General features: G+C 35.4%; 1 protein-coding gene across 2 annotated transcripts; it reads left to right on the top strand.

Moving 5' to 3' along the window:
• Positions 1–275: 275 nt before the first annotated feature.
• On the top strand, positions 276–4,933 carry aar2 (AAR2 splicing factor). Of its 2 annotated transcripts, none has more exons than XM_051095700.1 (4): positions 276–362; positions 847–1,605; positions 2,663–2,892; positions 4,586–4,933. In XM_051095700.1, the coding sequence occupies exons 2-4, from the start codon at positions 849–851 to the stop codon at positions 4,751–4,753; spliced, it is 1,155 nt and encodes a 384-aa protein (XP_050951657.1). In that variant the 5' UTR covers positions 276–362; positions 847–848; the 3' UTR covers positions 4,754–4,933. The 2 variants fall into 2 exon arrangements, with proteins under 2 accessions (XP_050951657.1, XP_050951656.1); XM_051095699.1 differs by having other exon boundaries at positions 307–362; positions 844–1,605.
• The last annotated feature ends 11,050 nt before the right edge of the window (positions 4,934–15,983 follow it).

Raw genomic sequence — 15,983 nt, 5'->3', positions numbered from 1 at the left:
TTTGAATACAATTTCAGTACGTTTTTTTCTTTTATTTTGGAAAAATGAATTGTTCTGTGCGATTTTGTTAGACGTATATGATCACGAGAGAAAAAAAAACGCGTTTAGGGGCTCCCCACATCACAGGATTATTAAAAATAAATAACATTAACATTGAAGTATGTCTAAATATCTACATTTCAAACGTTAAGCTTGCTGGGTAACACATTTTGTCATTATCAACAAACGCTGATGTGGTGTTGAACTGTAACGCAGGGCTTTTATTTTGACTTTAGGTTTGATTTAAGCGGAAGTTTCTTTCTTGATTCACACATGGCCTTTACGTAAAAAAATTGGATTTGTGACTGAACGCAGTTGTTTAGGTATTATTAGTTTACAGTTTTCCACCTATTTCACGACATATTAATTTTTGTACACCCGTTTTGCTGTTAGTGGTTGTTAATTTATATTGTTCTCTGGAAACTCCGCAATATTGTAGTTACTCATCCAGTGCCTTTAATATTAATTTAACGCAAGTCTTTTACATTGTGTTTAATTCATTTATTAATTTCTAACAAGCTGACAAAGTGATCTTATATGACATAGGCAAATGATAATATCTTAAATTGTTATTACCATTCATTGTAATGTGATCAACACATTTACATATAGCAAGACAATATATTATATGTCTGTAATACAGTATAATATGTTTATGCTACCTAACAACTTTCTAGAGCTGACAAAATGATCTTATATGACGTAGACAAATGATAATATCTTAAATTGTTATGACCGTTCACTGTATTACATTTTCAACACATTTACTGTTCAGTTTAATTTGTTTGTGCTACCTGTTTTAAGCAGAAATGGCAGGAACGGATATGGACCCTGAGGTGGCTCGGGGTTTATTTGAAGAAGGAGCCACGCTTGTTTTACTTGGTGTTCCTGAGGGAACCGAGTTGGGACTTGACTACAAAACCTGGACTTTGGGCCCCCGGTTCCGTGGGGTGAAGATGATTCCTCCGGGGCTTCACTTCCTCCACTACTGCTCCGCCAACTCAAATGGAGCTTATGGTGAAATTGGCCCCAAAATGGGCTTGTTTCTGTCCCTGAAGCCTCGGGAGGTGCTTGTAGCTCATTGGAACCAGAGAGAAGAAGATCTGGAGTTCTCAGAGGACCCAGAGGAGGCTGAGCGCGTGCGGGCCAATCTCAGAGAACTGGATGGCTATCTGGGCCCCTATCCCTATGACACACTCCGCAAGTGGGTTTCCCTGACCGACAGACTCAGTCAGGAGATCGCCTTCGCTCTGCAACCCCTCAGCGGGAGGGTGTGCGCCTTTAGTGATGTAGTCCCGGAGCTGAAGCTGACCCACACTAAAGACAGGGAGGAGCAGAATCTGCCCCGCAATGACCGGGAATGTCAGAGCATGAAGGAGGGGCTGGACAGACTGCCACGGATGAAACAAAGGGAAGGCACGGAGTTGCGGTTTTCCAACATTCCCAAACAGGCGTACCCTCCTGGGGCGACACCTGCTCAGATCACCCAGTACAGTATGGATCTGAGTTACGCTCTCAATTCTGTGCTTGAGAGCCATTATAAAGAGCAGCCGCTCAATGTACTAGGTGAGCACTGTTTACTAACCGAACATCATGTTAAACCTGAACGGATGCTCATTTTGTTATAAAAAGACCTATAGTAATTCTATTTAGGTTAGGTCACTTGTTGGTTTTTAAGACAAGCCATTTTGTTATAAAAGAGCCATAAACTGTAATTCTACATTGCTAAAAATTGGCTTTGCATTGCATTTTGTTTAAAACAAGTAAAATTGTCTGCCAGTGGGTAAAATACTCTTAAAAGATTATTTTTCATACCCCACTTGCAGATAGTTTTACTTGTTTTAAGCAAAATGCACTTCATTTATATTTCTTCCCCAGGTAACAACACTAAATGTGACCCTGCACCACAAAACCAGTCATAGGTAGCACAGGTATATTTTGTTGCAATAGAAAGCAATACAATGTATAGGTGAAAATTATTGATTTTTCTTTTATGCCAAAAATCCATGAAGATATAGTTTGTGAATTTCCTACCATAAATATATCAACTTAATTTTTGATTTGTAGTATGCATTGCTAAGAACTTCATTTTGACAACTTTAAAGGTGATTTTTTTTCTCAGTATTTAGAATTTTTTTTTACATTTATTTATTTATTTATTTTTTCACATAGTTGTATCTCGGACAAATATTGTACTATTCTAACATATCTAACATACATCTATGGAAAGCCTTTATTTTTATAGATTTATAATTTATTTTGTATAAATCTCAATTTCAAAAAAATTGACACTTATGAGTTGTTTTGTGGTCCAGGGTCACAAATATCATGTCATTTTGCCTAGTAAATGCATCCTGATTTGATATTTTTACTAGGTACTACATAAAAATACTAAGTAAGATGAGCCTTCTTTTTTTTTGCAGTGTATTTAGGTCAAGGTACTGTAGCTTGTGCTCCTGTAATATGTGTTGTCATTGGTTTTTATGAAGACAAACATCACTTTTAATAAAGTAATACTGTTTTTATGCATAAGCACCTCTGAAATCTTCTTCAGGGAATGTATAAAGCTAGTTATAATTTGTGCACTGAAATACTGAATGTCACTATGTGTTCATGTTTGCAGGAGAGCTGCAGTTTGCTTTCGTTTGTTTTCTCGTCGGGAATGTATACGAGGCCTTCGAGCACTGGAAAAGCCTGCTGGCTCTGCTGTGCCGCTCTGAGGAGGCCATGAAGGAGAGGAAGGATCTGTATCTGGGCCTCATCGCTGTCCTCTACCATCAGCTGGGAGAAATCCCTCCGGACTTCTTTGTGGATATCGTGTCGCAGAACAATTTCCTTACCTCCACACTTCAGGTGCGCTTCACACAGTTTCCCCTCTCGAATCTAAACCAGAAGTGGAACATGAGCACAGTTATTCAGGTCATCTTAAAGTCGATATCAAATCAAATGTGACCCTTTGTACTTTAGTGATATATTTTTTTTTCAGCATGATTCATCAGTAATCAACATTTCAAAAGAAAAAAGCTGATTTTATTTGTTGTCTTTCATCAAAACGTAATAATTTTTTCCACCTCTGATTTTATTTTATTTTTTATAGTCAGTGTTACCAAAGTTGAAGTAGCTGTTTAGGCATGGCCTTTTTTTTAAAAAAAAATAAGGTTACAGCAATAATAGTGGATTTCAAAATAGTTTTGAAAAAGATCCTGTATCATTGAAATATAGTGATATCCAGACGTATTAATCCTCCGTGTCCCGGTCAAGTAAACTGGTGGTGTTTCTGAAGGGGAATTACTATACTCCTCTATGATCCATTGTAAACTCATCTTCAGATTTGGCTTTAATCTCTATCTAATTCTCATTGCTTATTGTTTCATGTGGAAATACATCACATTATGGAATTATAATGGGTTGAAAAGGCCATTTCATGTTGATTTTAATATAAATCTGTTTTAAATAATCTGTTTTCTATGGGTTTTTAATGATGTTTATACATATAATGTTTCATAAATGTTTTCTAAGGTTTCCCAGAAGTTCATGAGGGACCTGCAGGAGCTTCTTGAGTTGATTAAAAGCTAAAAATAAATGAAATCATACACATCATTTAAAATTTAAATAAGCTAGTGCTGTCAAATGGTTAAATGCAATTAATCACATTCATAATAAACGTTTTTGTTTACATAATATATGTGTATGTACTATATATATTTATTATGTATATATATTTAATATCAATTATATGAATATAAATATATACATGTAAATACATGTAAAGATATATACTGCATGTGTCTATTTATATATACATAATAAATATACACAGTAACACACATAGTATGTAAACAAACTATTATTTTAGATGCAGTTAATCATGATTAATCGTTTGACAGCACAAAAATAAACAAATGTAAAGTAAATAACTATTTAAACAAATTAAATATTAATAATTTTTTAAATATTTTTAATATTTTTTTTTAACCTTTATGTTGGTAATTGTCACTGACGTGAGGGAACTGTAAAGTTGAAAATGTTTAATTTTTCAATCATTGTTCAGTGTTTAGTTGTTCATTTTAAAGTGGTCATGACATGGATTAAAAAATGTTTCTTGAGATTTACTTGTGATGTTAATACAGATTTTGCAAAAAAAACAAAAAACAAACCTTATTAAAATTATTATTTTGAAGACATTTAAAGAGGAGGCCCCTTCAAGGCGTGGCACTGTTATGATTAACTAGCGTCATTGCATGGAAAAAAGGATCAATGCCTCTCGATATTGCATGTAATTGGCTGTTTTAACAACATTGTCCTTATAAAATCACCATTTTCTTCTTCATGACGCTCCTATCCTTCTGTATCCAGTGTAGAAACCATCAGTTTCAGATATAAATGTCAAAGTGTTTCAGCTGGATTAAAGCTGGAAATGTTTGCTCTCATAATCGGAGATTGGTCTTTGTCAGTCAAAATGTACGTTGGTTTGCATTTACCAAATTGTGGTTGTTTAGTGTAACTGATGTTTTTAATATTTTTTCATTCTGTTTTTGCATTTCAGGACTTTTTCCAGTTTGCCAGCAGTCCCGGGGTCGACAGCACGTTGCGGAAAAGAGCAGAAAAATTTAAAGTCCATCTGACCAAAAAGTTTCGTTGGGACTTTGATGCAGATCTTGATGAATGTGCTCCAGTGGTGGTGGAGCTTCCAGAGGGAGTCACTGTGGACTGATGCTGCTTCACACGCTGGATCCACCTAAAAACACACTGCAGTATACAGTACGGGCATGTTTGAAACAGCAGTTTTTATACTGTTTTCACATGACTGTATTTATCAGATACTCCAGAATCTGGGAATTGTCCTGTCTCTTCCTGACCATTCCGTTTTAATAAAGCTAATTATTTCACTTCATTGCTCTCACTTTGGTTTTTGTGACCCTGAATACCATGTATGACCACTAGAGAGCAGGCCAGTACACAGGAAACTATGTTTTGGAGACACTGGACAGTGAAGGCCTGCTGTTTGTCTGCATATGTGGTCATTCAGAGCATTTCTTCAAATGGATTTAACATCAGCACAAGAAACAGTATTAAACCTGCCACTCCTGTCAAAGTCACCTTGTTTATTAGAGGTGCTTGCTGAGGCAAACATTACAATTAATAATGCTCACGTGTAGATTTGAACTAACCCAGAGCCCTACGTATTAAATTTCAACTCAAACTTAGATTCAAAGCTTCAGTTTTACTATAGTTGGGAATTGCTGAACGCTGCATGATTTTCATGATTTTTATTAGTTGCCCTCAGTGTAACATTTTCTTGGCATCAGTTGCAGCAATTATATTTTTAATTCTTAACATTCATTTCAATCAGGTTTTCTGTTTGTTTAACTGAGTCACATGTATTTTTCGTCTGCAGTAAGCAGGAGGCTGTCCGTCACACTGAGGTTTTCACTCTATTCAGGGTATATCAGTGGTTCTGCCAAAGCAAACACAGACCCCTCCGTTTCCATCAGACCGCTGACCATCACAATCCCACCAAATGCAAACAGCCCAATAAAAAAAAGACAATGAACTATATATCATACATTACAATTGTCAGCTGATTTATTTCAAAGCCCTGAAACTCCTCAAAGCCCTCGAACATCATCAGTGGCATTGCCTTATGCAGTTTACTGTATAATTATTTGCATTTTAATAGTTTATTTATCAATTATGGCTGTCTTTGGAGTGCACACACTTCCTGTTCAGGTGTGATTTTGGCTCTAAAGATGAAGCCGTTTCATCCAAGCAGATTTGCTCCAGGTTTTTACGATTAGTCAGATGATGTCTGTGCACTGGAATTTTATTGAAATTAGTGCCAAAGATTTCACTGGATCGATCCGTGTAGGACAGACATATTTTAGCTGAAGTCTCATCCTTCCCAGATGCTTCTCCAAAGTGTATAATCCTTCAAAGAAAAATAATAAACGGTGTCAAGATGAAATCAAATATCAGAAATTTCGATAGAAACTAAAACATTTATCATGTTGCCATTCACGTTTATTGGCTACCTAGGCCTATATTTTCCTTTTATTTCCCAAAGAACTTAATGAGAACATTTGAGACAAAGTTATTATAAAAAAACCCAAACAATTCAATGACTATTCAATTCAACTAGTAAGCAAAACACTCTAAGTAGGTTCACTAATCATTTGAGCGGTAAAACTCTACGCTATACAAACACATGCTACAAAAAATAAATAAACAAAACTACGGAAAAAGTCGTATATTTACAATCAATTGACATTGAACAAAAATACATCCTGCCGTTTTCCAGTGTCATGAAGACCTTTATTAAGATCGACAACCGAACTGGATGTGCAGTGAACGTCTCAGGTAAGGCATTTTCCCAACAAAACTGTTTTTCTTCTTACAGTTTACTATTTTTGATATTTACATTAATGAGAAGTAAATAGTGTACATGAAGTTGGCTGAAATTTAGCCATCTTCTGTCATGTAGCTTGTAGTGCAATTAGCTGTATGAAATCATTTTTAGAGGTAGTTGGTGTTTTAGCTAGCCTGGCGACATCAGTACTCTTGTTTACTAGTCACATCACTTTCCCAGTAAGATTCAATGACTTTTAGGTTGTATTTCTGTCCAAATTCATTTTAGCATAACCCAGTCCCTTTCCTGAAGGCCACACAACACATTTTTATGGCAAGCTGTTTTAGCTTAAAATACTGCCAGCATTACATTCCTCGTCAGAACTGCATTTTTTTAAACAAATCAATTACAGCTCTACACTGAAATTCTTACTAATTAAGGTCAATTAGAGAGTTCTCTAATTAAATTCTTACTAGTAACAATTCCAATTAAAGGCTTGAATGAATTTTTACTAGCTATATGTCTTCATTGACATACATTCATTTTTAATTACAGAGCTCCATAACAGATTTTGTATTAGAAAGAATTCAAATTAGAGAGCCCCACAACTTAATTTGTATTACTAGTAACAATTCCAATTAGAGAGCACTTTAGCACAACTCCGATTAGAGAGCTCTCTAATTTAATTATTACTAGTAAAAATGCAATTACATTTTTTTTACTAGTAAAAAAACACATTAAATATGTTTAATTGCAGAGCTCTGTAATTCAGTTCTTACTAGTAACAACTGAATTGTAGAGCACTCTAAATGGAATTCTTACTAGTAAGAATGCAACTGCAGATCTCTCTCTAAAAAAAAGCATTTACTGCATGATGAAGTGATGAAGTTTATTGGAATGCTCCTATAATGCAGGTTAAAAGGACAAAAACATCCCTGGATGAGTATTTGTTTTTTTTTATATTTATAACACCTGATATAGTTATCTAACATCACACAAGTAATAGTGCCGTTTTTTGAATATCAGTGAATGAGGATGATTGTGAATGTGATATTGATTCTATAGGCTACTGTGCAACAAACAAGAAATTAATATAAGAGTTACATTTTGGACACAATATTGTATGTTTTTGCCACAAACACTTTTTAGAGGAAACATTTGTGTGTCTTCTTTGCTTTTAAGTGTTTTAAGACCATAAAAATGTAAATTAATTTAGTGATTAAATATTATTTTTCAAAAACAAAACATATCCAACCTGTCATCTCACTTTTATGGTCATTCTTGGACTATGCAAATGCTTTTAATTCATTAAGGGGCTTTTATTTTAATGTGTGTCACCACAGGCAGGATTTGGAAAGGGAATCTGTAATCGCAAATCTGTTTTTACTAGTAAGAATGCATTTGTAGAGTTCTGTAACTGGATTTCTTACTAGTAAGAATTGATTTAGAGAGCTCTCTTATTGGCATTGTTAGGTATTTAATTATAAAGCTCTCTAACTGAATTGTTACTAGTAAATATGCAATTATGACGAGTAACGTCAGGAATAGTGTTGTTTTTGGGGGCCTGTTTTAATTTTAGTTTTAGTCTAGTGTTTGTGTGAAGCTGTCATTTTAGTTTTTATTAGTTTTAGTCACATTCATACTCTTTTTAGTCTAGTCAAGTTAAAAGTCTGAGCATTTCAGTCTTATTTTAGTCAGAATTATCCATGACTATTTTCGTCTAGTGTTAGTCGACAAAAACTGATGACATTTAGTCTAGTTTTAGTCAATGAAAATTGTATTTTAGTCTCTTTTTAGTAATGCAATTCTATTTAACCCAGTCAATATAGTACACACACACACACACACACGCACACGCACTTTACACTTTCTCACAAACAAATATACACACACACGCTAGTCACACATGTTTGTCTCAGTCGTTTTCAGCTGCAGTGGCTAACATTTAAAGCTAACGTTAAAATGAGACACATTAACCACAGCCTCATGAGTTGGCATGAGCTTTCTAAAATGCCACATGCTGTGAGCGGCAGCGGTAGCCGCGTCGGCTTTAACCAATCAGTGAACAGATTATTAACAACCAATTATAGAACATTTAACTGAACTTGTAAGGGACAGTTGAAAGGGGAGGAGAAGATTGTTTTTTATGCTCTTAAGGCAATTAAAAAAAAAAAAAATCTCTACTTGTACGGAAAAAAATAATAATGACAATAATTAATGACAGGATGACACAAACACAAATTTCCGTTACGCTTTATTTCGTTTTTAATAAATACAATTATGACCTTGACAGTTGTAACTATGGCAACATCCGCCCAGAGACCGCGTCGCAAACACCGCCTCAACGGCACAAAACGCTTCCACTACAAGGCGGCAGCCATGCAGCGATTTCACCGTCACATCCCGTGTGAAAGGGCCTATAAGGTTCGTGGGTTTTTGTCCTGTGATTTTGTGGCCGCATTTCTCCCCATCTTTTTCCACAACACATTCCGTTTTCTTTTCCACTTTTATGTAATGAAAGTTTTTCCAAATGTCGTTTCTTCTTTTTCTCCCAAAGACGAACCAGCCACTGGTCTCTTTCTCTGTGTCAGACTTAACCTTGTTTGTTGTCATCTTCTAAATAATGCCGCGAGTGGGGCTTGAGGAAGTGACGTCGCCTGCATCTGCGCAGTGCAACCTGATGCAGCCCACTTCAGAAATACTGCAAAATAATAATAATAATGCGACTAAACAAAACAAAATAACGTTATAACATTTCGTTTTGTCGAGACATTTTAGCATAGTTTTTATTTTGTAAACCACATTTAGTCTCCTTTTTATTCGTCAACAATATTGCGTTATACATTTAATTATAGTTATCGTCACATGACCAGCATTTACGTTGCGTCTCGTCTCGTTTTCGTCACGTGATAAAGGTTCGTTGATGACGATATTTAATCATTATTTTCGTTGATGAAAGCAACACTAGTCGGGAACATTTTAAGCTAAAACGGCTTGCCATACATTTTGGTTGTCTCCCATAGCTACATTTAGTTACTATAGCTGAATGTGGATATATTGACCTAGCTTTAAGTTTTTTAATACATTTACTGACATTATAACAATGTATTTAAAATAAAAATTACAACATTTGTAATCTTAGTTTTGCATTAAAATGCAAGTATTTGTACTTTTTCTGGATATTACCAATAAATTAATGACCAACTAAATAAATTTTGCTCCTGCCCACTTGTGAGAGCAGAGTTGCTCTCCTGAACCCAGACATGTTTAGAAATGGCTCTTTTTGAGTTATAGTCTCCTTTGTGAAGGCCAGTATTTCAGTCAAATGAGGGAACAGGTTAAAGGTCTGAGATGTGTCAGTCAGCATTAACTAGTCTTTAGTCTGCTCTGTCTCTTAGACACTTTCAGAAGGAAACTGTCACTGCCTGCACACGGAGCTCAGCTCGTAACCTAAATGAACGCCTCTGTCCCTCTCATTTCCCATAATCCCCGTCATTATAATAGACGGGTGGGGTTAAATAGCTGTTTCTTTCTATAGCCCTTCGTCCCAGGAAGCTATAGTGCCAGCTGCATGCCTTTCCTGCTATAAACCTACAAAAAAACGTTGATAGATGTCTGGATTATTCATTAGGCCGTGTGTTATTTTCCTAAAATTACCTAGAAAACACACAGTACGTTGGGATGTGGAGCTTTAACGTGTTTTGAGGTTGGTCTCGGTATGGCACATGTACATATGACGTCTTTAGCAGTGCAGGATTTTGCTGTACCTCTTTTTGTCTGCTGTATTCAAGACTATTTGCTTTTCACATGGTTGCTTTCTAACAAACTCCACTTTTAATCAAGTACAGAGAGAGTGCAGATGGGGACTGGAGTTCAGTTTACATTATTAAATGTGAAGTTTCTGACAAACTGGTAATATGAACTGGTTTGACAATGCCCACACCATTAAATCTCAGTAAAACAATCCTGCTTGAATTTTGTTTGAGTAGCAAGTAAAGAAGATCTGTTTGAGCAGAACTGTGGGTGCTTCTCAAACAAAAGGCCAGATCCTCGTGAGGCTGTGTCCTTCCTCGACCAGCCTTACTTAGCATTAAATGCTGAAATGAGACGGTGTAGTATATGTCTACGTCATAAAGGTTTCCACTACTGTGCACAAAAAGACTATTAAAAGTAATGTTGGAAAAATACTTCTTAAATATCTCCGTATTAACTGACTTTCTATGAATTCAGTACAGCAAATGACAGCCGTCTGTTGTCTCCCAGTGTTTTACATTACAGACAGTTTAGCACAGACCTTACAATGACATGCACTGTGTAATGGTCCTAGATCATGTCATTCATGTCATTCACAGCTTTTATGAGGTTTTTGAGTACTGAAAGTTTTTATGGATTGTCAGCATGTTGTCAAACAACAGTACAATACATTTTGCAATCTTTTGTTTTATCTTTTTTACAGCTACATTATCAAAGCCCTTCAAATTAGAATGCAGATGATGATTAGATTAGATCATGTTAAATTTTTACATAGATTTTGCATCTTGCAAAAGCAGTTCGCTTTTACAAAGTTTGTGATATACACTAATAGAAGTATTAACGATTTTTTTATTTAATAAATAAAATGACTGACTGACAGCAGGCTGTTGAAATAGACATTATGCACCAGTAGGTTAGTATGCACTCTCAGCATACTATAAGGAAAACATGTTTTTACAGTATATAATTCAATAGATAAGGCAGAGTGGTGTAACAACATCATCCATAGTGTCATGGATATATACTTCAATTAAAAAACAAACAAACCAACAAAAAAAACTGGAATTGCTTGACATTCTGTCCCATTTACCTCTGAAATGATGGCAACACACTTGCTTCAAAATACACCAAAAGAAGGACACAAGTCCAAGGCTGCTTTCGAAATGATCAGTTACATCAGTGAAATAATAATTTCCACAAAGTTCTGTTAATTCAGTTGTTCGTTCTGCTTAAAAGGTTTGTGGAAATGGTTTGCACACAAAAATTTCTATATCCCAGTACGGTAACATGAAAGTTTTAAAAGGGGCTTTGGATGCAAACTTCACTTTTTCATGTTGTTTGAACATTAATGTGTGTTGTCAGTGTATGTACAAATCTACCCTATAATGATAAAAATCCATGCAGTGGTTTTTAATTAATCTGTAAAAATAATATCCCCTTTTTCAAATCGAGCTGTTCTCAGATGCCTGTCGTTGTTGCGTCACACCCACAGAGGCCGCTCCCACGATAGTTGATTGACATGAGCGTTTTACCTCAGATCAGCTGTAACAGTCCACCCTCTTTGTTTCGATGCCAGAGCAGGGATATAAGGGGCTTTTTTTATTAGTCTTTGCAATCGCCTTTCCTAATAATGTGCTAGTTAGCAAGTTTAGCGGCTAAACGTGGCTAAATGCGGATAAAGTAAACAGGCTCGTCACTCCACAGAGAGAAGAGAGGGGTGGGGCGAGTACAGCTCATTTGCATTTAAAGTGGCCTCGACCAGAATGAGATGATTTTTGCTGAGCTGATTTTGGCAAGGTAAAAAGGGTGTTGTTTTACCCACCATTGAGAATTTTTAATCAAAGTATATTATAGACTTTTCATTAAGACCCTAAAGAATCATATCAACTTGTGGAAAATGGGCATCCGATGACCCCTTTAAGCACACTAATTAAATGTCATGTGCCTTTTACCTTTCTGTCAATTCAACTTTACATTTTTATTAATGCAAAACACAGTTCTGTCATAATAACAGGGAATATATTTTATATAGGCCTATATCTTACATTGCATAAATTAAACAAATTAATGTTTTTTTTGTTTTTTGTTTTTGTTTACTAAACACACACAAATGCAAATAATGTTTCATAACTTAAATTTATGTGCAAACAACATTTATATAATTTAATTCTAGTGCTGTTAGTTCCAATTTTATGAAATATGAAGCTTATTTTGTGGCGTGTTAGTCTACAGTGTACAACAACAGTCCATACATTTAAAGAACAATACATTGAAGAAGTACACTTATTTTGAAGTGTTAAGTAACATACTAAAAAGCATGTGTAAAGTACTTGAAATTTTAACTGTAGAATGTTCTATTATATTAAAGGCAGTATATTTTAAATGTACTAAATTACATCTTCACTAAAAATGAGTGATTACAAATATATTTTAATACAGTATATATCAGTTTCAAGTTACAAAAATACAAACCAGTCATAGTAGCACGGGTATATTTCTATATTTGGCCAAAAATACATTGTATGGGTCAAAACGATTTTCTTTTATGCCAAAAATCATTAAGATATTAAGTAAAGATCATGTTCCACAAAGATATTTTGTAAATTCCCTGCCGTAAATATATCAAAACTTAATTTTTGATTAGTAATATGCATTGCTAACAACTTCGTTTGGACAACTTTAAAGGGGATTTACTCAACATTTAGATTTTTTTGCACCCTCAGATTCCAGATTTTCAAGTAAGTATTTTCCTATCCTAACAAACCGTACATCAATGGAAAATTGACCCTTATGACTGGTTTTGTGGTCCAGGGTCACATTTTACTGTGCTTCTCAGTACATTCGGCTGTACAGTTAAATCATATTTCAAAAACAATAGAAGTAATTATGAAATTACATATAAAGATATACTTAAGTCCTACTGAAGTAGGTCAAAAAAGCATTCTTAAGTTTAAATAATAGCATTTAATATAAACTTATATTACCATAACTACAATTCATTATATTTAATTGTAAACTACACACAATTAAGTGTCCAAAACCAGTACATTCAGTTTTCTTTTAAAGTATATTATTTCTGTAATGTAATCTTTTTAAAAGTATGCTAAAATTTACTTCTTTTTCACAAAGCTGAACCTCTTTTTCCGCACCATTTGCCTATTAAGGGTAGGAAAAACACTCTATTGGCATCCAATAATGCCATTCTGGAGTATATAATGATCTTTAGCATAACATCACATTTTTGGACTAAGCAAGAGATCAGCAGTTTGCTGATTGCTCAGTTAAGAGCATAATCATAATTTCTAATCGTCACGATAACTGCAAAATAATAGCAGATAACTGCACAACTTTAATGTGCTTGTTATTTCATATTACGCTAAGCAAAGACTTTATGGTCTCTAACTAAACAGTATTATTGTGATGACGCCATTGAAAGCAGCACCTTCTCAAAGCTCTGCTCCAGAGCCCAACAAAGAGCCCTATTGTGCTGCTTCGGTGGATAAGAGCAGAACTGCTGCTCTGACAGGGCAAAGGGATGTAGCTTTCGCTTTGTTTCCATTAATTCTTGTGATAAATTGTGCCCTTGATGATAGTGGCTTGATGTGTTGGCCCGGCACTTGAGTGTGTAAATGAATTTTGGATAGAGCCTCCATACTGGATGCTAAATGCTTCCAGGTGTTGCCTGGTATAGTGATGTCAGAAGTTGGAAAAGAAGTGAAAGTAAGTGTTTTTTGTTTTTTTGTGAGAGGTATGTAAAAGGCCAAAGTGGGTATTTGGTCTTCTTATCCCATTTTTTACTCCTTTTAACGGAGGATCTTTTATCCGCCTGAAGGTTAATTGATTTTCTCTTCGGTTCTTGGAATGTAATCACATTCATCTAACTTTAGTGCACTTAGAAGAGGAAACTCTCCCTTTCTCTTTCTCTCCTCCAGTTTCTCCACTTGTCTGTCAGGCGGCCGGTCTGGTTAGAGGGGAAATCTGTTTGCCACGGTGCCTGCTATTGTTTTTGGCAACCCTCTCTAAACTCTGGCAGACCCTGTCAACGCCTGAAAGATCTGAAGAGCTTCAGGAGTTAGATACTATTTCACTTCTCGTTCTGGCCGCACGCGCTCTAGAAAGTGAAAAGCAAAGGTTAGGCTTCCTCCCTGTGCTGGAAAACTTGTCCCGTTCAACATGACTTTCTTTTTGGTCTCTGCGTTCATGCTTTCACAGCAGTATGAAGCCGCACCTCTCTGGCCGTGGACCCATGCAGAAGAATCTGACGATGAATCTGAAAGAAGAGAAACTCAGCTGTGGATCATTGGTCGGATACAATGCAATCAGTGTTCTTGTTCCCAATACTTTGATGCAATAACAGACATTTGGATATTTTTCAGTGCGTATATCATTTTTTGGCATCAATTTTCCTAGTCCTCCTTTTTTTACAGTTTCCTTCCACCCTCCACCCTTCTCTGTCTTTCTCTATCTCGCTATTTTCCATCAGGAAGCCTTATCCTGTCCAGCTCTTGTTTTTGTCCTTGTGTCAATATATTCGGTTGCACATATTAGTGCTGTACTTCAGCAGTAGTGCTGAAGTCTAACTAAAAATATATTGAAGTATATATGATTGTGCTACAGTGGAAGTATATTTTAGGCTTATACTTTCTTAAATGTTTTGCATTTAAAGGCTGATATTATTTTAAAGATCATACAGTCCTCATCAATAGTGACATAAAAACATATTTTAGACTTAGTATCAGGAAATGTGCATTGTGCATAAGTAGTACTCCAAGTACAGTTTTATTACAGTTTTTATGTTAGTAAGTCTTGAGTGATATGTCAGTAGATATCTTAATAGTCTTGAACTATACTTAGTGTAAAATAAATGCATTTCAAATCTATTATTATTTTTTTTCTAGGGACGTAATTTAGAATAATGTCAAAACAAATTTGGGCACTAACAAGGACCAACCTTACAAACATTAACCATGGTTTTACTACAAATAAAACCAAAAACACATGATTACTATAGCTAAACTATGGTACGCACAAATTAACCATGATTTTGCTGCAAAAACCATAGTTTAGACATGGTATTTGTAGTAAAACTGTGGTTATAAAAATGGTAATCAATATGCCAAAAAAGAGAAAAAAACACAGTTACTACGATTTTACTATAATAAAATCATGGTCATTTTTTGTACAGATTCTTTTATCTGAAGTGACTTACAAATGAGGAACATAAAAACAAGAAGTTTATCTTAAAGGGATCATCGGATGTCCATTGTCCACAAGTTGATATGATTCGGTAGGGTCTTAATGAGAAGTCTATAACGTACTTTGGTTAACATTTCTCAGTGGTAGTGTAAAAAAACATCTTTTCTTGCCTTGTCAAAATCAGCCCTTTTTAGAGCGAGCCGTTGCATGTTCCTTTAAATGCTAATGAGCTCTGCTCACCCCGACCTCTCTTCTGTGGGTTGATGAGCCGTAATGTTTACTTTAGCCGCAAAACTTGCTAACCAGCACATTATTAAGAATGGTGATTTGCAAAGATGCATAAAAAAAACATTATACTCACTTCTGCTGTAGGTGAAGCTGGATCACAAATGATTTGCGCGAACATTTATGTAGATTGCCGGGCACATTTCCTTCTAAAACGAAAGTAATGTTAATCCTCTGCGTCTTCAGTGGATCAGATGTCAGGAGTAAATGATGACTGCTATGTTCATTATTACATCCAACAACAGAACACCTCAATCGCTCAATCAGAGACATTCTTGTCTTCATCTGCACTGAGTCGACACAATGGCGGTCGGACTGTTACAGCTCACTCAGTTCTTTTAGGGCAGGTCTAAGTTAAGACGGT

This window comes from Labeo rohita, chromosome 23 (genome assembly GCF_022985175.1).
Source record: "Labeo rohita strain BAU-BD-2019 chromosome 23, IGBB_LRoh.1.0, whole genome shotgun sequence".
Classification (NCBI taxonomy): Eukaryota; Metazoa; Chordata; class Actinopteri; order Cypriniformes; family Cyprinidae; genus Labeo; species Labeo rohita.
This window is presented reverse-complemented; position numbering and strand designations above follow the sequence as displayed.